The sequence below is a fragment of the Microtus oregoni genome, unplaced genomic scaffold (genome assembly GCF_018167655.1).
Source record: "Microtus oregoni isolate MIOR12 unplaced genomic scaffold, Mior012 000054F_ref0000373, whole genome shotgun sequence".
NCBI lineage: Eukaryota > Metazoa > Chordata > Mammalia > Rodentia > Cricetidae > Microtus > Microtus oregoni.
Window position 1 is genome coordinate 5,721,972 of NW_024543830.1, and position 25,473 is coordinate 5,747,444.

Sequence of the window (25,473 nt, forward strand, 5' to 3'; positions counted from 1 at the left end):
TGAATGCTGGGATTAAAGGTGTGCGCCATCACATGCAACTTAATTTTTTTTTTAAACTAAGAAATGGTTGGACAAAGTTCGTTTTCACTAGTAGAAGGGAAAGTCTCCCCCTCCTCTCCTGAGGGACTACAGAGGGTCCCACTTACCTGGAAGGGCAGGGCAGCACAGCCAATGTCACATGGCTGCTAGGACGAGTGGCTCTATAGTCCAGCCCTGTAGTTTTGGTTAGGCTATTAACAGAGTCTGTATATTTTATAAAATAAGGTTAATGACAAGAAATAGCTGATGGGTCCCTGCAAGCACAAAACAAATTTGTCTATATCGAATATTTAATTCATCGCCTGGTGTGTTTTAAAAATTCAATAAACCATGGCCTTTTAAAAATTGATGTTTGCATATCACAAATAACTCCTCGACTCTACAATAGCAGTTATGAATTAATTTTGTTTTACAAAGTGCTCTCGAGGCCTAGGCCACTGATCCCAAATTTCCATTTCTCAGCTTCCTGCCTTATCATAAGATGCCGCTCTGAAACTGAATAAGCAGTTTCCCTAACATCTTTCTTGCTCTGTGTTTCAGGAGTGTGTGTGTGTGTGTGTGTGTGTGTGTGTGTGTGTGTGTGCCCGCGCGCATACACATGTGTATTCATAACCACCCCCTTCGTTGGCTAGCCTTGTCTGTCAGCTGTAACAGAAACCTCAAAGAAGGAAACTATGAACAAGGCTTCAGACAGCTGCTGGTAATTTGCTCATGAACGGCCCGCCCAGCCTTTCAACACCCTCTGTTTATGTGCGTCCGATGTTGGGGGAGGGGAAATCATGCAAGAAATGCTGTATGCAAATTTCTCAGAAGGGTTTTGGAAGGCTTGGGTTGATTCTGTGTAATTCTCATTTTTTTTGATTATAGATAATAAACCTTAAAAATTGTGCAGGCTGATGGTATGGTCAATAAATACATTTCTGGAAACAGAAACAATACTGACATAAATTCCTAAAAGCTTCCAAGCATTCTTGACAATCCACCATCATTAAAACCCAAGTCCTTTCCTAAGATGGGGCAAGTTGCTCTAGGAGCAGACATCATGCAGGATTAGCTTCGGACCCACAAGGGTAAGCGAAATGACAAATACTCGTTTAAAGCTGAGACTGGATTTTTGAATTATAAAAAAGTTTGCAAAGAACAATATAGTCTATGTCCGCCCTTGGTCCTTGCCTTTGAACGTAGCCATCTACTACCTTATCCCTGAAGACAGAGAGATATAGTGGTATATTATCCGTGTTTTAATAAATAAAGCTTGCCTGAAGATCAGAAAAGCAAAACAGCCAGGCACTAACTCTTACCTCTATCTCAAACCGAAATGGTGATCCTGCCTCCTTGTATTCTCAGAATGAGACTGTGTCTGTGTGCTGTCTCCTCACCATCTTATATTCCTCTCTAGTGCTGGGGTTAAAAGAGTGCACCACCACTGCCCAGCTTCTATGGCTGACCAGTGTGGCTGCTTTGCACTGACCTTCAGGCAAGCTTTATTTACTAAAACACAAATAATATACCACTATAGACAAATGATCGAAAGAAAGGAAAGAAAGAGAGAGAGAAAGAGGGAGAGCGGGAGGGAGAGAGGAAGGGAGGGAGGGAGAGGAAGGAAAAAAGGAAGGAACAAAGGAACAAGCAAAGGACGAAACAAAGGAAGGAAGATACATACATACATAATCTATCTTTGGATTTTAAAAGTATTTCCATTTGCTGGGCAGTGATGGTACACCACCTTTAATGCCAGCACTTAGGAGGCAGAAGCAAGTGGATTTCTGTGGGAGTTCAAGGCCAACCTGGTCTACAGAGTTTCAGGACAGCCACATTACACACAGCTACATTAGAGAGACCCTATCTCGAAAAACCGATATATATTTCCACTCACAATTTTTTCTGTACTTCTGAGAAGAGCTGCAAAATATCACAATGGAGTCTTATAAGTCTTTACTTGATTAACAGTTTTCCATGGTATTTTCCCTACACACACACACACACACACACACACACACACACACACACACGGTTCTTGCTGACATCCAAATGAATCATTTGAAAGTCTAATATGGATTCTTCACTACTAAAGGATTTCAGTATTTCTTTAGACTAATTAAAATTATTCAATATCTGTGATTGCACCCCTTCCTCATGGGCCAGCTTTTGTCTTCACTAAACAGAATACTTTGCTCATCCAAAGTCTCTTAAGCCAAGTTCTTGACAACTAATTCTCAGTAGCCACCCCTAACTGGTACTTGGCTCCCATCTGTATAATCAAGAGGGCTCATCAAGTACTCACTCCCAAGACAAAGGCAAAGCAGACAACAAAGACAAATTCTCTCTTCTTCACTTGGAACCACTGGAAGCCAATTTCCTGACAGTTTAAAACAGCTGGGGTCCCCCCTAGCCTCCCCACCCCTGCCTGCCACTTCTTTCAGCTGGCAGGTGTTCAAAAGCATCAAGAAGCCATCCCAGAAAGCTTGAAGTAAGTTAAACAATCAAGTAAGTTCTAAGCAGAAAAATCTCACCTCTGCCTGCCATTTCCCCCCATTTTCATGTCAGCCCCAACGCTACTGTACTTTGCAATGAGTTTTTGGAAATTCTTCCCAAAGGAGGAGCAAACTTCTTACAGTCATTTATCCTGGATCCAAGAGAAAATTCTCTCATATCACTCTCATATCTGTCCGATAAAGCAAAATCTAACGAATGATATTTTAACTTAATATTTTAGAAAACAAAGCTGATGTTAGCATGTTTATGATGCTGGGAAGGTGGTTCAGTTGGCATAGCGTCTGCTGTGCACGCATAAGGGCTGAGTTCAATCCCCAGCACACACTAAGAAACTCTGCCTCAAAATACAAGGTGGAGGACTTTAGAGGAACGACATCCAAGACTGACTTGTGGCCAACACACACATGTGCAGTCAAGGTTTCATGCCTACATGCACACATATCCATGATGAAGTAAATTCTGGGAGTAATTACCTTGCTTCCTCTTAACTATGACCTTAGCTATTCAAGCCAAGATGCATGGTTACATGGCAAACCATTGCATGGGGTGCTCTTTTGTGCCAGGCTCCACCAACTTTGTTAGCCACAGCTCTTGGTCTGTGTATCATGAACCATCAGGGAGCAGATGGCCCCCTTTAAGATTCCACCAGGCAAAAGCAACTGTGCCTGAAAGAGAAATAGACCAGCAGGTCATGGCTTTTGCATGCAAGCCCGAAGACAGAGTTTGATCCCTGGAAACCACTAAAGATGGAAAGAGAGAACTCCCTCTGCATATTCCTACCTTACTGAGGCCCAACTCAGAAAGGTGTAACTATTTCTTTTTCTTCAAGATGCTGGCCAGAGCCTAAATATGCTTTTAAACTCCATGGCTAACATCGTGGGCTTCTGTACTCCTTTTCCTGAGCTCCCTGCTCACCTTGAGGCTGCCTGCCGCCCAGCGGTTAACCTCTGTGCTGCAACATAGCTCTCGGTCCCTCTTTTCTCTGTTCTCCTTCCCTGCAGGCAGCTGCGAGATTTACATCTTGCCTGTTGGAGTATGAACAATAAAAACCCAGAGACAGATATTGGGGTTCAACCTGAAGATCAGAAAAGCAAAGCAGCTCACCACTAGAGAAAACCTTTGCCAAGGCTGGGGGAACCACAAAATTAAGCAACCTAAACCTCTCTCTCCTCCTATTTTATATTCTCTGTAGTGCTGGGATTAAAGGTGTATGTCACCATCACCTGACCTATAGTGGCTTTAGCTTTGCCTCTGGTCTTCAGGCAAGATTTATTTATTAAATACAAGTTATATACCATTATAGCCTGTCCTAAGGTGTTCCTTTTAACTCAATCTTCTGTTTGAATCCATTCTTGTGTTCTTTTATTAATGAGAGGAACGCTGAAGAGGGAACCCTAGCTTCCCAGGTGTCACTGGGAGTTTTCTGGTGACACATTTCCTAAGTTTTAATTCTTGCCAGAAACAAACAAAACGAGCCCACTCCTGGACCCCCTTAGACTGCATCACTCTGACCGCCACATGTGTGCTAGAGCACTTCCCACAATATTTTTAAAAGCAACTATGAGACACGACTAGCTAGTTCGAACTATGTTTCAGTCTCAAATCTCACTTGCAAGTTGCTGTGATCTCCTAGGCACTGAGGAGATGGCAGAACCGGGAAGGGAGTAGGAGTGAGTGGTAGGAGAGAAAAGGAAGATCAAGCTACTTCAAAGGCGGCCATTATATCAACTAGAACATGAATATTTTCTTTTCATTGCTGTTTGGACTTTGTTGTTGTGTTTTGAGGCAGCGTCTCATAAAACTTGAGCTGGCCTCAAAATCTTGACCTTTCTGCTTCCACTTCCCCAAGTGCTACGATGACAGGTGTGTGCCACCACCCTTGGCTCTGGATGTCATTGTTCACGATCCTGTCTTCTAAACACACACACACACACACACACACACACACACACACACACACTGGACTTCAAGCAATTGTCTGTATAACTTGAAAAAACAAATCTATTTCACCTTGACTCTTTTGTCACGTGACCAGAAGCAGTCAGGCTTCCTTCGTACTTTATGAAGACTATAGTGACTTCTAGCTGCTTAGGACACTTCCAAACTGGAGCCTCTCCATTGGTAACAGCTGCTCACCCAAGAGACCTGGACACAGTGACAATAAAAGCCACCCACAAGTGACCTCTGCTGGTAGAATCTATCTTGCTGCTGCAGATATATTTTATTTGACCCTCACTACTTCCTGTAGTTTAACTTTTTTTTTCCTATTCTCACACCTCACCTGCTGTGTTTGCTTTTGCTCCCTGCCACACCTCTATAGGCATTTTGTTTATCTCTTAGTGGTGTAGCAACATGGGTCTGCCTTCCTGAACCCTTATCAATGTCTGGTTCATGGGGTCAGTATTTCTCTGGTCTTGTGTTTGATTCTTTTACCTTTGTGGATAGATTTGTTTGTTTCTTTGGAGACAGAATCTCACTTTGTATTCCTGGATGTCCTAGAACTGGCTATGTAGACCAATTAGCTTTGAACTTGTGGCAATCCTCCTGTCCCACTCCTGAGTTCTAGAATTATAGACATGCACCGCCATGCCTGGTCCTTGTACTATTTCTCATCTACCCTCCGGGTAGGGCACTCCAGAGCTCAGCTTAACAAGGTGCACCATCGGCCATGTGCCTGCCAGCCCTCCACCAGATTCGGCTCTCCGTTTGCTTTTACTGAAATACGTATAGCTAGTAACTCATACGACAGATACCAGGGCCAAGCTCTTCAGCTCAGTCCGATTTCCAAGGATCGAGCCTCTCTTCTGATCTCTCTGTCTGTGAGCCAGAGTGGAGAGCCCAATTCAACTCTTTCTTTTATAGGTTGCCCTGGTCATAGTGCTTTGCCACTAATACAGATGCTGAGAGGAGAGGCTGTTTTTGTTGTTCATGAGGGTAGCTTCTCCATGTCACCATTTCTCCTGTTGCCTCACCTGCCAGTCAGCCTTGGAAAGCGGATGTGCAGCGGGTGAGGCCACCAGGTGGGGACGATTCTGAACACATGTGCCTATTACTTTGGGCAGTAGGGCCCCAGTCACTTTGTGTCTTTGTTGTTTAAAAAGGGTCCCAGATTCTCCTTTAAATTCGCAGCTCCCTCATTTTCACTAACCTGAATAGGGCGTGCTCTGAAGTTTGGGGGGGGGGGGGGAGGATATAGTCTCAGTCGTGGCCACGCCCACTTCCTTTTTCTTAACAAGTCCTTCTGTTCTCTGTGATGACCTTCATGGGTTTTGCTGTGTGAATTAGAAAAGGAGCCCTCACAAGGTCAGACTTTGTAATACACTTTACTGTTTTAAAGCCAGTGACTTATTCAAATATATTCCGACTTGAGGATAGGTGATTTTTGTCTAAGTTCTAGTAAAGAATTTTAAAGTTGATTTTTTTTTATTGACTCACTGTTTTATTTTGATTTATTTTTAAGGAAATACAGACTTAGCGGCACTGCAAAGGAAGTGTTTTTAAACATAGACAAATGAAAATAATGTCTCCACTGGGCAGGACACGGACATTTAGCGCACCTGCATGGTAAGCATGACGTCCGCTCTTCCACAGCTATGTGACCTTGTCAAACTGGGTTTATTTGTGTAGTTCTGGCTGTCTGTCACTCTGTAGACCAGGCTGGTCTCAAACTCAGAGATCTGCCTGCTTGTGCCTCCCAAGTACTGGGATTAAAGGTGTGCACCACCACTGCTCAGTAATGAATAACTCTTTATAAAACTCAAACATCACTGATAATACAAATTATCCAAAGCACGGGGAGGACGGGCTGTGCTTTGATAGGGTACCAATACTGTCATTACAGGAGCCTGCTTAGAGCCTGTGAGGTCGAGCGTGGACCACCACTCGAAACCGCTCTGGCAGGTAATACTCAGAAAGCAAGTGAGCTGAAGGGATTGGAGTGTCACCTGGGGACACCCTCCCTTTGTCTGCGACTGCCCTCTGACCACGAACACCATCGCCATCGGTCTTCATGTGCAGTCTTCTCGGCAGGTCTTCTGATATTGCAAAGGGTCCTCACCACTTGTGCTGGCTAGTTTTAGGTCAGCTTGACACAAGCGAGAGCCATCTGAAAGGAGGGAACCCCAGCTGAGAAAATGCGTCTCTAAGACTGAGCATTTTCTTAATTAGCAGTAATGGGGGTGGGCACAGGGTATTGTGGGTGGTGCCTCCCTGCACTGGTGGTCCTGGGTGCTATAAGAAAGCAGGCTGAGCGAGCCATGGGGAGCAAGCCAGCGAGCAACACTCCCCCATGGCCTCTGCATCAACTCCTGCTTGAGCTCCTGTCCTGACTGTCATTAATGATGAGCTATGATATAGAGGAGGAGGCGTAATAAACTCTTCTCTCCCCAAGCTGCCCTTTCGGTCATGGTGTTTGTCACAGCGATAGAATCTCAGACTAAGAATGAAATGACAAGTTATTTTGCTCCGCTCTCTACCCTCACCCCAGAAGAAGCAGGGATTAGGCCTCAGCTGTGGCTAAATTAAAAAAACAAACAAACAAAAATTAGAGTCAAGCACGATTTCATATAAACACTCCAACAACGGAGCTGTTTCTCTCCACTCTGTGGTTATCTACTCTATTGATTTTGCTCTCGGTATCTTGAAAGAACCCAACTGTCTGCCAGAAGGCCCAGGCCTACGGTCTTCACATGTTCACATACATCAGAAGCACCGCTGTCTCTTCCAGGACCTCCCTGAAGAAACTCATTTTGGACTTCCTGCAGGAACCAATCTGTGGCGCTTAAGCCTCATCCACGAAAATGGCTTTCTATCTGCAGGCAACCTGCACGAATCATCCTGAACATGTTCACATCGCTAGCTGGTCCACACCGCCTAATACGATCGAAATGCCACCGGTTTGCATCCTGTACCCGGTTTCATTTGTATTGTTTTTCCTAGTGTGTTGCTTTGCTCTGGGACCTCTCTGGCCCACAGTTGGCAGAACCTGCAGGTCAGAGGGCCGAGAGTGCTTGTTTCCACCGTCTCTCTCATTTCTTTTGCTCTGCTCACCATGAATACCTTCCAGTCTAACTGAGGAATCCTTAAATCCCTTCCCCCACATTCTCACTGCCACAGCCTGAGCTTGGGCCCTCGCCACCTCTGCCATGAATTTCTTTCAACGGCCGTTCAATGATCCCATCTCTTCACTCAGCTTATTAAACCCATCTCCCATATTTATGACTCACATAGAAAGTAGGTCAGTCAGCTAACATTAAATTAAACTCAAAGCCATCCCACTAAAATCAGGAACACGACAAGGATGTCCACTCTCTCCATACCTCTTCAATATAGTGCTTGAAGTTCTAGCAATAGCAATAAGACAACATGAGGAGATCAAGGGGATTCGTCTTGGAAAGGAAGAAGTTAAGCTTTTGTTATTTGCAGATGATATGATAGTATACATAGGCGACCCCAAAAATTCTACCAAAGTACTCCTACAGCTGATAAACACATTTAGTAATGTGGCAGGATACAAAATCAACTCCAAAAAATCAGTTGCCTTCCTATACACTAAGGATAAGGAAGCAGAGAGGGAAATCAGAGAAGCATCACCTTTCACGGTAGCCACAAATAGCATAAAATATCTTGGGGTAACTCTGACCAAGGAAGTGAAAGATCTATTTGACAAGAACTATAAGTCTTTGAAGAAAGAAATTGAAGAAGACACCAGAAAATGGAAAGACCTCCCTTGCTCTTGGATTGGGAGGATCAACATAGTAAAAATGGCAATTCTACCAAAAGCAATCTATAGATTCAATGCAATCCCCATCAAAATCCCATCAAAATTCTTCACAGATCTGGAGAAGACAATAATCAACTTTATATGGAAAAACAAAAAACCCAGGATAGCCAAAACAATCTTATACAATAAAGGATTGTCTGGAGGCATTACCATCCCTGACTTCAAACTCTATTACAGAGCTACAGTATTGAAAACAGCTTGGTATTGGCATAAAAACAGAGAAGTCGACCAATGGAATCGAATAGAAGACCCTGACATTAACCCACAAACCTATGAACACCTGATTTTCGATAAAGGAGCTAAAAGTATACAATGGAAAAAAGAGAGCATCTTCAACAAATTGTGCTGGCAAAACTGGATGTCAATCTGTAGAAGAATGAAAATAGATCCATATCTCTCACCATGCACAAAACTCAAGTCCAAATGGATTGAAGACCTCAATATCAGTCCGAACACACTGAACCTGATAGAAGAGAAAGTGGGAAGTACTCTACAGCACATGGGCACAGGAGACCACTTCCTACGTATAACCCCAGCAGCACAGACACTAAGGGCATCATTGAATAAATGGGACCTCCTGAGACTGAGAAGCTTCTGTAAAGCAAAGGACACTGTCACTAAGACACAAAGGCAACCCACTTACTGGGAGAAGATCTTCACCAACCCCGCAACTGACAAAGGTCTGATCTCCAAAATATATAAAGAACTCAAGAAACTAGACCGTAAAAGGCTAATTAACCCAATTATAAAATGGGGCACTGAGCTGAACAGAGAATTCTCAACAGAAGAACTTCAAATGGCCAAAAGACACTTAAGGTCATACTCAACTTCCTTAGCAATCAGGGAAATGCAAATCAAGATAACTTTAAGATACCATCTTACACCTGTCAGAATGGCTAAAATAAAAAACACCAATGATAGCCTTTGCTGGAGAGGTTGTGGAGAAAGGGTACACTCACCCATTGCTGGTGGGAATGCAAACTTGTGCAACCACTCTGGAAAGCAGTGTGGCGGTTTCTCAGGAAATTCGGGATCAACCTACCCCTGGATCCAGCAATACCACTCTTGGGAATATACCCAAGAGAGGCCCTATCATACAACAGAAGTATATGCTCAACTATGTTCATAGCAGCATTGTTTGTAATAGCCAGAACCTGGAAACAACCTAGATGCCCTTCAACGGAAGAATGGATGAAGAAAGTATGGAATATATACATATTAGAGTATTACTCAGCAGTAAAAAACAAGGACTTCTTGAATTTTGCATACAAATGGATGGAAATAGAAAACACTATCCTGAGTGAGGTAAGCCAGACCCAAAAAGAGGAACATGGGATGTACTCACTCATATTTGGTTTCTAGCCATAAATAAAGGACATTGAGCTTATAATTCATGTTCCTAGAGAAGCTAAATAAGAAGGTGAATCAAAAGACAAACACATAGGCATCCTCCTGAATATTAACCTTCATCAGGCGATGAAAGGAGACAGAGACAGAGTCCCACATTGGAGCACCGGACTGAAATCTCAAGGTCCAAATCAGGAGCAGAAGGAGAGGGAGCACGAGCAAGGAACTCAGGACCACGAGGGGTGCACCCACACACTGAGACAATGGGAATGTTCTATCGGGAACTCACCAAGGCCAGCTGGCCTGGGTCTGAAAAAGCATGGGATAAATCCGGACTAGCTGAACATAGCGGACAATGAGGAACACTGAGAACTCAAGAACAATCGCAGTGGGTTTTTGATCCTACTGCACGTACTGGCTTTGTGGGAGCCTAGGCAGTTTGGATGCTCACCTTACTAGACCTGGATAGAGGTGGGCGGTCCTTGGGCTTCCCACAGGTCAGGGAACCCTGATTGCTCTTCGAGCAGATGAGGGAGGGGGACTTCATCAGGGGAGGGGGAGGGAAATGGGAGGCGGTGGCGGGGAGGAGGCAGAAATCCTTAATAAATAAATAAATTTAAGAAAAAAAAAAGAAAGTAGGTCAGACCCTGTTTCGACTCTTGCCATCATTCCAAAGTGTCCGCAAAGGGTTTTAAGCCAGTTCTGTTCCTAGGCCTGAGCAAGAGATGGCAAACTTTCCTCAGTGTTGTTTAGAAATGAGACAGTTTACCTAACGCAGAGGTTCTATCACCCGGCCTGAGAAGGGCGTGAGAAATCTAGGGTGTGTCTAAGGAGTGTTGATGCTGAGACCATCTGAACGAAGCCTGCTGCACGGCCAGGTGTGGAGTCTCTACGGCAGCACTTTACATCTTCCCTAAGTGACTCCAACACACAGGTAAGACTGAAAACTAAGATACAGTATGGATAGAGAGACATGCTACTTTCAGAGAGCATGAAGTAATAAGGTCCGCTGTCGCTTTATTCTGAAATGTCCCTCCTCCAGGCTCTTGGTTTGAGGCTTGTTTCTCAATCCACAGTGCTGTTTGGAGGCCATGGGACCATTAGCTTTAGAAGCTGGGGCCTGGTGTGGAGGCAGGCCACCAGGCAGGCGGCGTTTTAAGTTAGTTCCCAGGCCCTGCTGCGTTCAGCCAAGCCACTCTCTGCTTCCGTGTAAATGGCCCCTGCACACGCCTCCACTGTCACAGGCTGGGCCACATGGCTCTGACTGTCCACCATGATGGACTGCCACCCTCTGGATGAACCAGAATGAATCTTTTCTCCGGTATTGTTGTTTCTGTTGAGGATTTACTCTCAGTGGCACAAAAGTCTCAGTGACACACAGGAACAGGATCCATTCTCCCTAACCTCTGAGAGAAATTACTAAAATCTTGAACAAAACATATGAAATGATGGTTTCCAGGTCCTCCAGATTGAACAACCGAGGGCAGCAGTCCCGAAGAACGAGACAGATCAGTGGGTGTCTTAGGATGAGGTTAAAGAGGGCTTTGTTAAACTCCATCATTAGAATCACTTTCGATATCCCCAAACACTACAAATTATGACTAAAGCATACATAACTACTAGCTCCAAACATTGCCTGCCAAAGATTCACCAGCTGGGGTTCAATGGCTCTGGTCTCTGTCAATTCTTTTTCTAAAATCTGTACAACCAGATGCCCTGTGTCTCCAGAATAATTACAGTCAGAAGGTATTCACCGGCTGTTGCTTTCTTGATCTTGGACTTCTCGATTTCCTGAGCTTTAGGAAATAAATCTCTGTACCCTATATATTGTCCAGCCTAGCACTGAATGGAACACAGTAAGAACCTTGTCATTTGGAATTTAATCTTTCCAGTTAACACCAACTGATTAAGAGAAGACATTTGTAGACACGAGAGAGACTCAAAGATTCCCAAACATCTTCATTAGGATTCTATTGCCCTGAAGAGATGTCATGATCACAGCAACTTCTATGAGAAAACATTTAACTGGGTCTGGCTTACAGTTTAGAGGGTGAGTCTATTGTTGTCGTGATGGGAAGCCTGCCAGCACACAGGCAGACTGGGGCTGGAGAAGGAGCTGAGAGTTCTACATCTGGATCAGCAGACAGCAGGAAGAAAGTGAAACACTGGGCCTGCCTTTAGCATCTGAGAACTCAAAGCCCACTCCAGATGGCACACTTCTTCCAGCAAGTCCACAGCTCCTGAGAGCGCCACTCCTTATGAGCCCAGGGGGCCCATTTTCATTACCACCACACGAAATATCAAATAGACTATAACCTGGTTAAAAATGTTCACTTACTACAGATCATGGGGGAGGCATACACAAGAAAGAGTAACAGCCAAGGGACATTTACTCTTTAGGTTAAAAAAGAAAAAGAACTCATTTGTGTCCTCGATACTCAGGAGTTCTCAATTTTTTTCTTAAAAAAATAAAATCCACTGAATAAATGTTCCTGCTCTTACTTCAAATGTTACAATCAAATGTAACAAGTATACCATCAACTTCCCTGAACTAACAAAAGAGAACTGAGTTCCCACACACATATATAAAAAAATCCTTACTATAAATTCATAGCTGGCTATTCAAGGTCTGGGCAGTAGCTATGTGGGTTCATCCACTTGAGAAACACTGAAGTTGAAGGCAGAATTTGCATAACTTCATGGGACACAAGCAGCCAGCTTTTCTGGAAGAGACCCCCTTTATTTTTTTTTCTCCCTCTGTCATTCTGGTCCAGCATTTGCTCCTTGCTATACCGTTATGCCCTGAGTTTAGAGCTGAGACTCTGGAGGGAATTTGCCTCGAGTTCAATTCCAGCCACTGCCTCACTGCTCAAGGAACAGCACAAGCTGAACCTGGGGAGCAGAGCTGCTTTCTTCCACTTATAAGATGAGAACTAGGAAAATTGGGCTCAAAGCACACCCCCCACACACACTTCTGACACAGTAGTATTTGACACACTGGTATCTGACACAGTAATATCTAACACACTGGTATCTGACACACTAGTATCTGACACACTAATATCTGACACACTGGTATCTGACACACTGGTATCGGACACACTAGTATCTGACACACTAGTGTCTGACACACTGGTATCTGACACATTAATATCTGACACACTAATGTCTGACACACTGATATCTGACACACTAATGTCTGACACACTGGTATCTGATACACTGGTATCTGACACACTGGTATCTACACACTAGTATCTGACACACTGGTATCTGACACACTGGTATCTGACACACTGGTATCTACACACTAATATCTGACACACTGGTATCTGACACATTGGTATCTGACACACTAGTATCTGACACACTAGTATCTGACACACTGGTATCTGACACACTGGTATCTGACACACTGGTATCTACACACTAATATCTGACACACTGGTATCTGACACACTGGTATCTGACACACTGGTATCTGACACGCTAGTATCTGACACACTGGTATCTACACACTAATATCTGATGCACTGGTATCTGACACACTAGGATCTGACACACTGGTACCTGACACACTAGGATCTGACACACTGGTATCTGACACACTGGTATCTGACACACTGGTATCTGACACACTGGTATCTGACACACTAGGATCTGACACACTGGTATCTGACACACTGGTATCTGACACACTGGTATCTGACACGCTGGTATCTGACAGGCTAGTATTCCTTAAGCCTCTGCTCTCACAGCTGACATGGAAAGGAAGCTACCAGGTCCTAGAACGTTTGCATTTTGTTTTAGCTTTCCTTTGATTCTTGAACTTGCAATGATTTGCTTTTTAGTTTAGTTAGCATACACAACGATGGGCTACTTAAGATCTCATATTTGCTTATCTGTTTATTTATTTATTTATTTATTTATGGGGAGGCATGTTTTTGAGACATCATTTTGCCATGTATCCCAGGCTGATTTTTAAGATCACCACACATATATAAACAGCAGAGTGTGGTGCCCCAAGCCCATAGTATCAGTCGAGGAAACTGGGAAGGCTTAGGCAGGAGGATCACGACTTTGAGGTCAGGGTGGGCTACATAAGAAGAGCCTGCTAAAGTGCCTTACTGCCATAGTGTAGGGAGTCATGTACTGAGCCTACAGATTTGTTATTGTCAATGACAGCAAGAAAGGCCAGCCCTTTATGATGAGTGTTTATTTCATTCCAGAAAAAATTCAGCTATTATGTAGAGAGCGTGTAAGAAACCCTGACATTTTAGAAACGTATTTCCATAAATATACAGACGCTGTTAAAGCACACTCACATTTTAAAACATAATTACATTTGTGCTAAATTTTCATTTTATATAAAAAAGTGAATGTTCCTTGCTTTATTCTTTAATTTCCAGTAATTTATTATGTGCTTCTTGCGAGAAATGTGATCCTTTTAGCTACTGTATAGTCAGATATAGGATTTGACTATATTTTCTTGCATAAACAGGGGTAGTATGATAAAGGAAAGGTCCTTTGAATAGAACCCCTTCCAAGTTCACAAATACAGCAGACTTTGGAACATGCAATACAAATTCAGCAACTCTTCAGCCTTAAGGTCAAATCTCTTTTAATACGAATCCCAATTCCACTCATAGGAAACTGAGGCCTAGAAAGGTAAAGTGATTTTTATTTATGTATTTTAAAGATCCCAGTTAGTTAATGACAAAGTAAAGACTTGAAAGCACCATTGCCTTTAGGTTTGAGTGATAAAGACCAGCTTCCCATAAAGAAAAAAAAAACCCCTAAATATTCTATGACAAAGACGTGCTTACTTAGGAAATGGCAGCCGTATAATCTGTCCCTTCTCCTGGAAACACTAACATGACAGATTTTCATTTTGCTTTTGCGACATGAAGAACACGGGGCCTAATCTGCCGGCTGTGTTCTAGGCCAGAGCCAGGGAAGGAAGGGTTAGATGGAGCTAGCTGGCCCAAAGCTACCAGCCCACAGGCCCAGGCTGGGCTCCGGCTCTGCAGAGGAGGAAAGAGCCATCCCCCAGGCACCCTGCTGTCTCCAGCGGAAAGCAAATAAATATCCAGGAAAGAAGAGACTAAGAAAGGCAAAGAAGGAAGAAGGGGTCTCTGCAAGCATGGCTTCTCAGTCAGTTCTCCTTTGGCTCAACCCAGCAGGCATTGCCTCCATCCTCACCTGCACCAGCACAGATCCAGCAAGACCTTAGGTTAGGGACCTAGATTCCCACGCTTTCTCCGGTACAGCGAGGCCACACCTTTCTTCCTGCGCCACCCAGCCCTGTCTTGCTTATCTTATTTTATCCTGGGAGCCCTCGTCTCTTGCGTGTCGGACAAACCTTACCCAGCAATTGTCACTGGGTTTCAATCTCTCCTAAGAGTGCGGATCTCTGCCAGGATCTAAGCCCCGAACCGCTCATGGCGCACCAGCACCCGCGCACCCCAGCACCCCTGCACTGCATCTTCCCCGGCTTCCGCGACGGAAGCTGCCCATGCCTCACCTCATCCAGGGTGCTGCCGAGGCTGCCTCCTCCTCCTCTGCCGCCACCGCCCAGCTCCCGGCCCACTCTGGGGGTCGTCGTTCCCGGCTGGGGGGCCGCCACGGGGCCTGGCGAGGTGCGTGGTGAGCCCAGCACGGCGGCGGCGGCGGCGCATAGTGGCAGATGGACTCGCTGTCCGTGCGCTTCATGGGTCTCAAGCCTGGGCACTGCGTGCTAAGTATGGTCTCTGCTTTTTTCCTTCGGTTTCACTGGCTGCCCAGGCGCATTCTCCCTGCGTGGATGAGCATCCACTCTAGAAGCTGCGGCTGTGGCGGAGACGCGGTCAGGTTCGACCTCCCGCGAGGCTGCCCGCCAACTGCTCCGCCCAGACGCTTTCGGTCCCTCTGCTTCAGGCACGTAGCTGCCCTGCACCCTCTAGCATCTCTGTTTCTCTCTCCATCTGTGACCTCAGTCTGGCAGTCCTGTCATTTCCAGACCTCGCTGCTGCCTTTTCGTTCTATGCACTCCAATGTCACCTTCCTCAGTTTCTAGGCTTAAAGAAGTCCCTGATGGGCAAGATGGTACAGTGGTTATCCTCTGATCTACACACACACACACACACACACACACACACACACACACACACACTCACACTCACACACACAAACACACGGGGGCTGGGGAGGCACGGTGAGGCAGGCCGTTAATCCCTACTCCTGAAGGCAGAGACAAGTGGATTTCTATAAATTCCAGGCCAGCCTGGGCTCATAGTGAGACAAAACATGTTATCAGGAAGTACTGGCTTTATGCCTGCAATCCCAACAACAAAGAAGGCTGAGCCAGGAGGATCAGAAGCTCAAGGCTAGCCTGTCTCAAGACAAAATGAAACAGGACAGGGATATAACTCCATAGTAAGCGCTGGTTCGTGTAGCATGTGCAAGGCCCTGGGGTCAGTCTCCAGCACCAACAAACACACAATTCATAGGTTAACCAAATCATCACTCAGTGGCCATTCCAGCAGCCGGTTTCTTATATCCCACACCTCTCCCTGAAGAACAGAGACAAGCTAATCTCCAACATACCTGAAAGCTTCTGCCACACTCTCCTATAGAGTACCAGGCCTATAGGCAAGCCAAGTTTGTCTTTGTAGCTGTGCACTGTGCATGGAAAAGTCCTTAGGCAGTGGCCATTGTGACGGATGGACTCAATATGACCTACACTGAACTTACTGTTTCCCATCCTTCCTCCAAATCTGCTGTGGTTCCGTGTTCTGGCTTTTAACCTCAGCCCTATCAAGCACCCAGCTACAAGAGACGCAAACCTGAATGTTATCTGTGGAGATACAGCTCTCCCGCATCCACTGCCACCTCTAATTCTTCACTACCCATCTTTATCTTTAACTGGTCCTCTCCCAGGATGACTGCAGCTGCCTCCAGAAAATGAAATTATTGGGCACCTTATTGTTCTTTATTTCAAGGGTCTTAATCTTTATCTTCTGCCTTTGCCTTTTTCAATTTATCTTATCTGGGTTGTTTATCTGACCTCCTCAAGCAGGGGGTTTGAAGTGAAGTCCCCTAGTCTGTATCCCCTTCTTCCCCACCTTCATCACCTCCTTCTGTGTCCCACCAGCGTATTATGTCTCCATCCCCAGAGCACCCTCCTGTTTCTGACAAGCCTTTCCCTGACTTTCTCATATACTTTGCTTTAATATGTTTCATTTGATGTCTGTGCTTCTGGTCGCCTGCCCGTTCCTTCCCCCCTGGTTTTCTGCAGTGGTTTTCTTTGGCTCTGGTTCATTTACTAGACCAACCTTTTACACCACACTAGCTAGTAAGACTGAAAAGGAAACCCCATGGCTTTGCTAACCTTATGAAGTTAGTACATAAAATAAGGATTAGATGGCTTCGCAACTGTGATTTAAGATGGATATAAAACTTAAAGGAAAAAACTTCTCAAAATGGGAGTGTAGCTCAAGGAGTGAGCTCCTGCCTAACATGCATGAGATCTTGAGTTCAAATCCTAGCAGAGAAGAAAAAGTTTGTTAGCATAAGAGAGGTAGCAATTAGTGAGCACCAGTTTTTTTTTTAAAAAAAATCTCAGTATTACTAAACACAATAAGAAAATGTGGGGGGCTGGAGAGATGGCTCAGAGGTTAAGAGCACTGACTGCTCTTCCTGTGGTCCTGAGTTCAATTCCCAGCACGCACCATTGGTTAATAAAGAAACTAGCTTGGCCTGGTAGGGTAGAGTAGAACTAGGTGGGGAAAACTAAACTGAATGCTGGGATTAAAGGTGTGGCCCAGAGGAGAAGCCATGGAGCCACCACCAGAGACAGACATGTCAAAACTTTGTCAGTAAGCCACAGCCATGTGGTGATACATAGATTAATAGAAATGGGTTAAATTAAGATGTAAGAGGGGCTAGAGAGATGGCTCAGAGGTTAAGAGCATTGCCTCAATTGAATTCAATTCCCAGCAACTACATGGTGGCTCACAACCATCTGTAATGAGGTCTGGTGCCCTCTTCTGGCCTGCAGGCATACACACAGACAGAATATTGTATACATGATAAATAAATATTTTTTTAGAAAGATGTATGAGTGAGCTATAAATACGCTTAAGCTATTGGCCAAGCAGTGATTAAATTAATACAGTTTTGAGTGATTATGTCGGGTCTGGGTAGCCAGGAGTGAACAAAAAGCCTCCATACAACAAACTGTCCCCCATTGTCTCAAGTATTTGAATACTTCCAGTTCATGACACTGTTTTGGGAGGTAGAGGAGGTGTGGCCTTGCTGGAGAAAGTATTTCCCTGGGAAAGACTTTGAGAGTTTAAAGACTCAAAACATTTCAAGCTACCTCTCTCTGTTTCATGCTTCCTGTTAAAGATGTGAGATCTTCGCTTCTGCTCCTGCTGCCATGCCTGCCACCTGCTGCCATGTTTTGCTGCCATAATGGTTTTTCCTATAGTCCAAAACAAACCCTTATTTCTGTAAGCTGCCTTGGTCATGGTCTTCTTGTAGCAACAGAAAAGTGACTAATGCAGAGCACTTTGCTATATTCCATAATGGTGGGTATAACAGACGTCAGGATTAGTGATCTGAATTATAGCCCCACCTAAGCTGAAGGGCAGAGACTAGCTCAGCATAGTTAAAAGATGTAAAACATATGCAATTTCAGTACCCAAAAGAAAGGAGAGAGAACAGTATAGAAGCAATATTGGAGGACATTAAGTCTAGCATTTTCTACACATGATGAAAGAAAATGGACCTCTCAGACTCTGGAATTTTAGGAAACATCTTATAAGAGAAAAGATGAATATCTGCCAGGAATAGTAGAGGCAGTTTCAATTTATAAATTTGTTGAGGATAGCTCTCCAATTGTAACAGACCATTTGGTAAATTTATATGCCCAAGTAGTTCCACAGCACCAGATGTGTGTGAGTTGCTAGATTGGGGGCATCGGAGGAGAGAGAGGCTGGGAATGGGGAGGGGCATGTGGAAACTGTATCAATAACATCTCTAAGCTAAGAGATCAGTGTAATCAGCTCTGAGTACCAGAAATAAGGAGGGCCACAGGGAAGTGGAAAACACTAGGTTTAATAACAATGATAGGAAATAAAAACCAAAGTCCTTTAAGCCATAGTTAGTAAGTGTTGGGTCATATCAGATATTAAATAGCTGAAAGACCCAAATTCCAAAATGGATTATAGAAAGGATAATTGCCAGTGGTTATGTCAGAGGGGCAGCAGATGGCAATTGAAATTCAAGGTGTCAGCCCACTCTCTGATGGGCCAATGTGACTACAGACCCCAGAATGCCTTTTGCTTCTGCTGTGACTTTACATATTTGCTCCTGCAACCTCTCTCTGGTAGCTGGCAGAGTGTGAGTGGATGTAGGGAGACCCCACTGCCTGTAATGTAGTATGTTTATCTCATGGGAGCATCCTGATCTACCGGGCATTTTTATCTGTGGACTGTCAAGAAGATGACCCTTCCCTAAGCTGTACTGTCTAAATAACAATTATGATAACAGTTTATAGAGTTTGATGAATAAAAAGATATATGAGGATATGTTTCACAGCTAAGGCCTATGGATTCCACTTAAGGAACTAATTTAGATCACAATCCAGGTTAACAAAGTAAACAATTGAATTTCTACAGGAACCAGGTTGGCTCTAATTCTCTTAACACAGATTTTGGTGTGCACCATTAGCTGAAACAAAGTTTTACAATAACTTTGTTTTAGATCAGCTGCCTTGATAACTGCTTTTAAGAGGAACAACCCCAGAAGAACAATCTAAAGTTTACAAGGACACATAGCTGAACTGTTCAATTTATTAGGCTAGGGTAGAAAATACAAAGCAATCCAATTGCTGTACATACTCTCCTTGCTGTGTCTGGTTGATAACCTAAGGCTATGATTAATTCCTCATACAGATTCCTGACCTCAATTTTCTGATATGGATACGCATCCTAAAGGCTCAAAGTTCAGCTGACTGACTGTTTCTTATGTATAAAAGTGTTAGGTCCTAGAATTGCACAGGGAGTAGAAATTGAGGTCTAGAAACAGAAAGTTTCTATCTGGCAAGGGCTACACAGAATAATTTGACTCTATATCCCAGAGTAAGGGTTACAGCTTCTTTTTGTGGTCAAGAGTTACACATAGGGCAGAAAGTAGATTTTGAGATTTAAAGGGCTATGGTGCCAGCGTGTCTTGGGGAGCGTAAACTTGAGCTGAAGCTAAGAGTTTTATGGTCTTTCAAGAATGTTCACTTGAGCCTGAACTAGAGGGTTTATGACATTCCAGGCATCTCTGTGTTCCATGACTTAGAACACTCCAGACATCTTTGGGTTTGAAGGAAGGAAATCCGAAATCGACAGCTTCTGATTGCAGGGTGTTAGTTCAAAATGTTTATATAGTCGTGGGTTAGTTTAAATTGTCTTCTCCCTGCCTGGGAGAATGCAGGGCAAAAGGAAAATATGGCTCTCAGTTCTAATTACATTAAAAAATATAGAATATAAGGACACAATTTTCTCATTTCCTTAGGCAATTCATTATTTTCAGTATATTACTCCTTTAAAATGCCTCTTAAGATAGGTAATAAAGAGCCGGGCGGTGGTGGTGCACTCCTTTAATCCCAGCACTCGGGAGGCAGAGGCAGGTGGATCTCTGTGAGTTTGAGACCAGCCTGATCTACAAGAGCTAGTTACAGGAGAAGAACCAAAAGCTATGGAGAAACCCTGTCTCAAAAATCAAAAAAAAAAAAAAAGAAAGAAAGAAAGAAAAGAAAAGAAAAAAGAAAGATAGGTAATAAAGTGATTCTTTCTTGACAACCACAGTTTGCAGCCTGACAAAGAGAGAGTTGACTGAAGAAAAAATGCTCCTTCCTTGCTCTGTGTCAAGTTACTTAGCTATATCGCATGTGAGTTGTTGAGATGACTCTGGTTTTCATCTCTCACTTGAGAAGTGGAACGTAATCCTTTTGTGACTCCTGTATTGCCCAGAAGATTTTACTGGGATGTATAAATTGTATAAGAAAGAACAGAGAGAGGAGAGGGAGCTAAAATGGGCTAGAAGGAAAACATCAAGAATGAGAGAATTAGAAAGGAAACATCAAGAGTAAAGATAGAGTTAGAAAGATCATAGAAAGAACATAGAAGAAAAAGAATAAAAGAAAGAAACTTTTGACAGAGTATGTGTGTCTTTTCCCCCTAATGCCCTCAGATAGAAAAGTCTCAGTTCATGCCAATGCTGTGAATTTTCCCTTTGAGCCCTGTGCAGCCTGGAGGCTGGTCCCCCAGGCTAGACTAGGTCATTTTTAAATCATTTAAGTGACATTTACATGTGGACCTTTGTTGTATCTTAGTAGAAGAGCACATATTTAGCATGCACAAGGCATGACATCTATTATATTTTCAAAGGAAGATTTATTGAAGAAATGTAAAAAGTAATAATCCTCTGAGTGAAATAGGCAATAACAAGTTTAGATGCTTAGGCAAACTAATGGTAAGCATATGTGTGTGTGTGTGTGTGTGTGTGTGTGTGTGTGTGTGTGTGTGTATGGCAAGAATATATATAAAAGCATATATAGAGAGATAATAAATATATACATGATAGCTATGAGTAGACATTTGCACTCAAAAGTAGGCAAAAGACTGACAAGATGCCTCAGTGAGTGAGGGTACTTGCTGCCAAACCCAATGACCTGAGTTCAGTCCCTGGAACACACACGGTAGAAGGAGAGAACTGAGTTCCTCAGACTCTCTTCTGACCTTCACACATGTACCATAGCAAAAGTGCATTTGCCCAAGCATGTACACATATGTACACACACCATTATAAACAGACAGACAGACAGACCGACCAATGTGAAAAGTAGAATGCACACCACCGAGGTTGGTAACTGTGTGCATCATACTTTTTTCAGTTTATTATTATTGTTGTTATCGCCGAGTATTGATTATTTGGGAATGTCACATCAGGCTGCAGCCCAGTTGATACACAGGCCACTCGCATCAGGCTTTCCCACGCAGGAAAGCCCGAGGACATCACCAAGGCACCAGACAGTGACACAGACTGCATACATCCACATGGATCTCAGACTTCATCATGACCTGGGGCAACAGCATGGACCACAGATACCAAGATGGCCTTGGTGGTATCCTGGGCTTCAGGGGTCCTTTGAGGAGGTCCGATTCAAACTGTGAAACTGTCCACATCTCAGGCCTCCATTGTTGACCAGAACCAGAAGCATCCTGCAGCCAGATGGGAGGTTGTGGGCTGAGTCTGTGTCTGCTTCAGTTCCAGGACGTTGCATACCATCAGGCGGATCCTACTGGGCAATGGCAGCAAATTGACCTCAGCGCTCTCTCTCTCTCTCTCTCTCTCTCTCTCTCTCTCTCTCTCTCTCTCCTGTCGCCGCCATCAAGTCTCCGGTTTGGGCTCCTCTCCATAGCGCTTGGACCACTCAGTTTTTCTATCTTTCCCATTTCTCCATTACATATTTGTTCTTTGTAGCAGTACCTGCTGCCCTAAGCCACAGGGCAAAGCTTGGCTATCTTCCACCATGCATCACGCTTTAAAAAATAAAGATGTATTTGTTTTCTATATATGGATGTTGACTACTATGTATGACTATGCATCACAGTCATGCAATGCCCATGAAGGCCAGAAGAGGGCATTGGATTCCCAAGAACTGGAGCTACAGATTTGTTTGCAGCCTGTGGGTGCTGGGAATTGAACCCAGGTCCTCTGAAAAAGCAACCAGTGCTCTTAATTACTGAGCATCTCTTCAGCCCAGAATCCTAATTTTTAACTACAATCATCTGAAATACTGGGAAAATCTAAACTTTTAATGAGATCCATCAAAAACCCTAACAGATCACTATGTATGCAGTGAACATTCAAAATTTTACCTTTCATAAATGCAAAAAACGATATCCCAGCATTTTAAAGGTAGTTCTAATACTTTATGCATACACACAAAGCTTCTGCAGTCGTTGTTGTGATAATGCCATTTCAGAGAGCCAAAGGTGAAAATAATTACATTAGACTGCCCTAAACATATTTATAGAATTCATACGTTGTAACCAGACATTTCTCTCCTGCCTGCCTGTTCCTAAATACCCAGCAGCCTTTTTCCCAATAATTAACTTGGAGGCTTAATATTGTTTATAAATGCCTTGCTGATGGCTCAGGCTTATTACTAGCTAGCTCTTATATTTAAATTAATCCATAATTCTTATCTACGTTTAGCCACGTGGTTCATGGCTTATTACCTCATTTTCTATATGTCTTATTTCCTCAGCAGATGGCTGGAATCTCCTCGACTCCACCCCCTTCATCTCCATCTTCAGTTTGAATGCACCGCCTAACTTTATTCTGCCTGGCTATTGGCCAAAACAGCTTTATTTATCAACCAATGAGAGCAACACATATTCAAGGCATTCCACAGCAGTACCTGGATTGGAAGAATCTGTAAATGACGTGCATAGCATGGTGAATTTTTTTCAAAAATAATACTGATAATCTAAAATGGTAAGACATATACACATGAATATAACCACAGTAAAGTAAAATATAAATATATCTTTAAAATAATTTAAAAACAATAAACTTGGACTTTTACCTCTCTTACATAGCTTTAGTGCCCTGATCTGTGCCATCGTCGTGATTACTGTCGTGGGGAGGGTCACCTTCTAGGATTTCTACTTTCACATTGAGTGTTACAGTCTTAGGAACTGTGGCTGGGAAATTTCAGTATTTCAGAACATCAACATTCAGGATTGTGGTATCTGGGGAGTAGAATCAGTGCTGGTAATAACGCTCCATATTTTGTTCTTCATTTTTTTTTCCTTTTGAGGCAAGGGCTCACTCTTTTAGGCAAACCTGGAACCCATTGTGTGGCTTGCACTGACCTAGGACTCATAATCCTCTTATCTCATCCTCCTGAGTGCAGCGCTCACAGGTGTAAGCAACATGCCAGCTCTTACTTAAGACCTAGTCCTTATGTATGAAAAAAAAAAATAGTTTGTATCTCATCAGAATTCTGCCACCCCAAGCACCAACTTCCAGAATATTCTATTTAAGAAAAATTTAACATTTAGAAAGTTATGAAGACATAGATAAAAACAAAATACTTCTGGTACAACTTTTGGGAATCCCCCCTTTTTTTACTCCCCAGAATGTGGCTTAAATGTTATTCAAGTCTTATAACAACACTCCATAACATCTGCCATCCTAGCATCTGTTTCTGTCTGGAAACTCGTGAGAGGTGAGGTTAGGGCTTCTAGCCTACTAGGACTTCAGCTTTTTCTCAACAGTAACTCATAAAACACACTGAAAAATTTCAGGCAGCAACGTGAGTGTTGTGAAGAACCAGAAGCAGTAGCTGGGGAAATGGTTCAGTGGGCTCGGTGGGTTAGAGCCCTTACCATATAAACAGGAATATCTGAGTTCGAATCCCCAGTACTTGTCTTAGAACCTCCTGGTAGTGTGTATCTGTAACCCCAGCCTTGGGATGCAGAGACGGGGAGATCACTGTTGCTGGAAGGTCGGCCAGCTTGCTTTGGATTCAGAGTCAGTGAAGTGACCCTGTCTCCGAAGGTAAGGCATAGGGACTGAGAGTAGCTCAGCTGCTCTTTCAGAGGACCCCAGATTCAGTTCCCAGAACCCACACAGCAACGTAGCAGCTCACACAGTCTGTAACTCCAGTCCCTGGGGATCCAACACCCTCTTTTGACCTCCACAGACACATACAAGGTGTACAGACATACATGTGGTCCAAACACCCATACACATAAAATTAAATAAAAATAAAAGGCAAGGTGGAAAGCAACAGAGGACGATACCTGACATCACCATGTGTTCTCACGCACACACTACAAACACACACGCGCGCGCACACACACACACACACACACACACACACACACAAATCCATGCCCCCTACACACATATAAGAGAACCCAAAAGACATAGGTATGATAGAGTGTGTCTATAATTCCAGCACCTAGGAGGTAGGAGTTGGCAGAACTGGAGTTCAAGATGATCTTCAGGTATATTGTAAGCTCAAAGGTATCCCAAGTTATATGAGATCCTGCCTCAGAAAACAATTTAGAATCCAAAACAAAATTCAGTAATTTTAGACAGGATTTTAGCATTTATAACAACAGAAGTGGATGTCCACAAAAAAAATACATATTGTATCTTGGAACATAAAAACCATAATTTTCAGTAAAATGATACATAGCACACAGAATGAAGAGACCCATAAAATAGACATTGGAGGGCTGATGAGATCGTTCAGCAGATAAAGGCGCCTGCTGCCAAGTCTCATGACCACAGTTGGAGCCCCGGGAGCCCTACAGTAAAACAGGAGGACAAGTCTCACTGTCCACTGACTTACACATGTGCAGTCTGATATTTGAGAGCACACACACAAACACTTGGCCTTCTTGTTCAATTATATCTTCACCAACTTTCTATTTTTGCTGCTTTCCTTCACTGCCTAGGCTTGGCTGTGTTAAAACCAGGTTTGTAGACCAGGTTAGCCTTGAACTCAAAGATCTTTCAATTGCATCTTCACCAGCTTTCTAATTTTGGTGGTTACCTTTCAGGCTGGACTCAAACTCAAAGATTCACCAGGCTGTGCCTTCCCAGTGCTGGGATTAAAGGTATGTACCACCACAGATGAGTGTGAGTTTTTCTTTAATTCATTTACACAGACTGGAAAATTAGCTGGGTGGGATCTTACCCTGAGCTCACCACTCCCTTTTTTCCATTTCTTAATCTGTTTATCTCCTTGA

At 43.6% G+C, this 25,473-nt stretch overlaps 1 protein-coding gene across 5 annotated transcripts in view; it reads right to left on the bottom strand.

The window, feature by feature from the left end:
- The window catches only part of LOC121437847 (myomegalin-like), a 209,651-nt gene extending 194,113 nt beyond the window's left edge, over positions 1-15,538 (bottom strand). For 2 of the 5 annotated variants that reach the window (XM_041637932.1, XM_041637935.1), the window contains exon 1: positions 15,189-15,537. In XM_041637932.1, coding sequence (XP_041493866.1) covers positions 15,189-15,376 — 188 coding nt within the window. In that variant the 5' untranslated portion in view covers positions 15,377-15,537. Of the gene's footprint in view, positions 1-15,188 lie in introns of all 5 variants that reach the window. The other 3 variants (XM_041637929.1, XM_041637926.1, XM_041637930.1) reach the window with 3 other exon arrangements.
- Between the last annotated feature and the right edge of the window lie 9,935 nt (positions 15,539-25,473).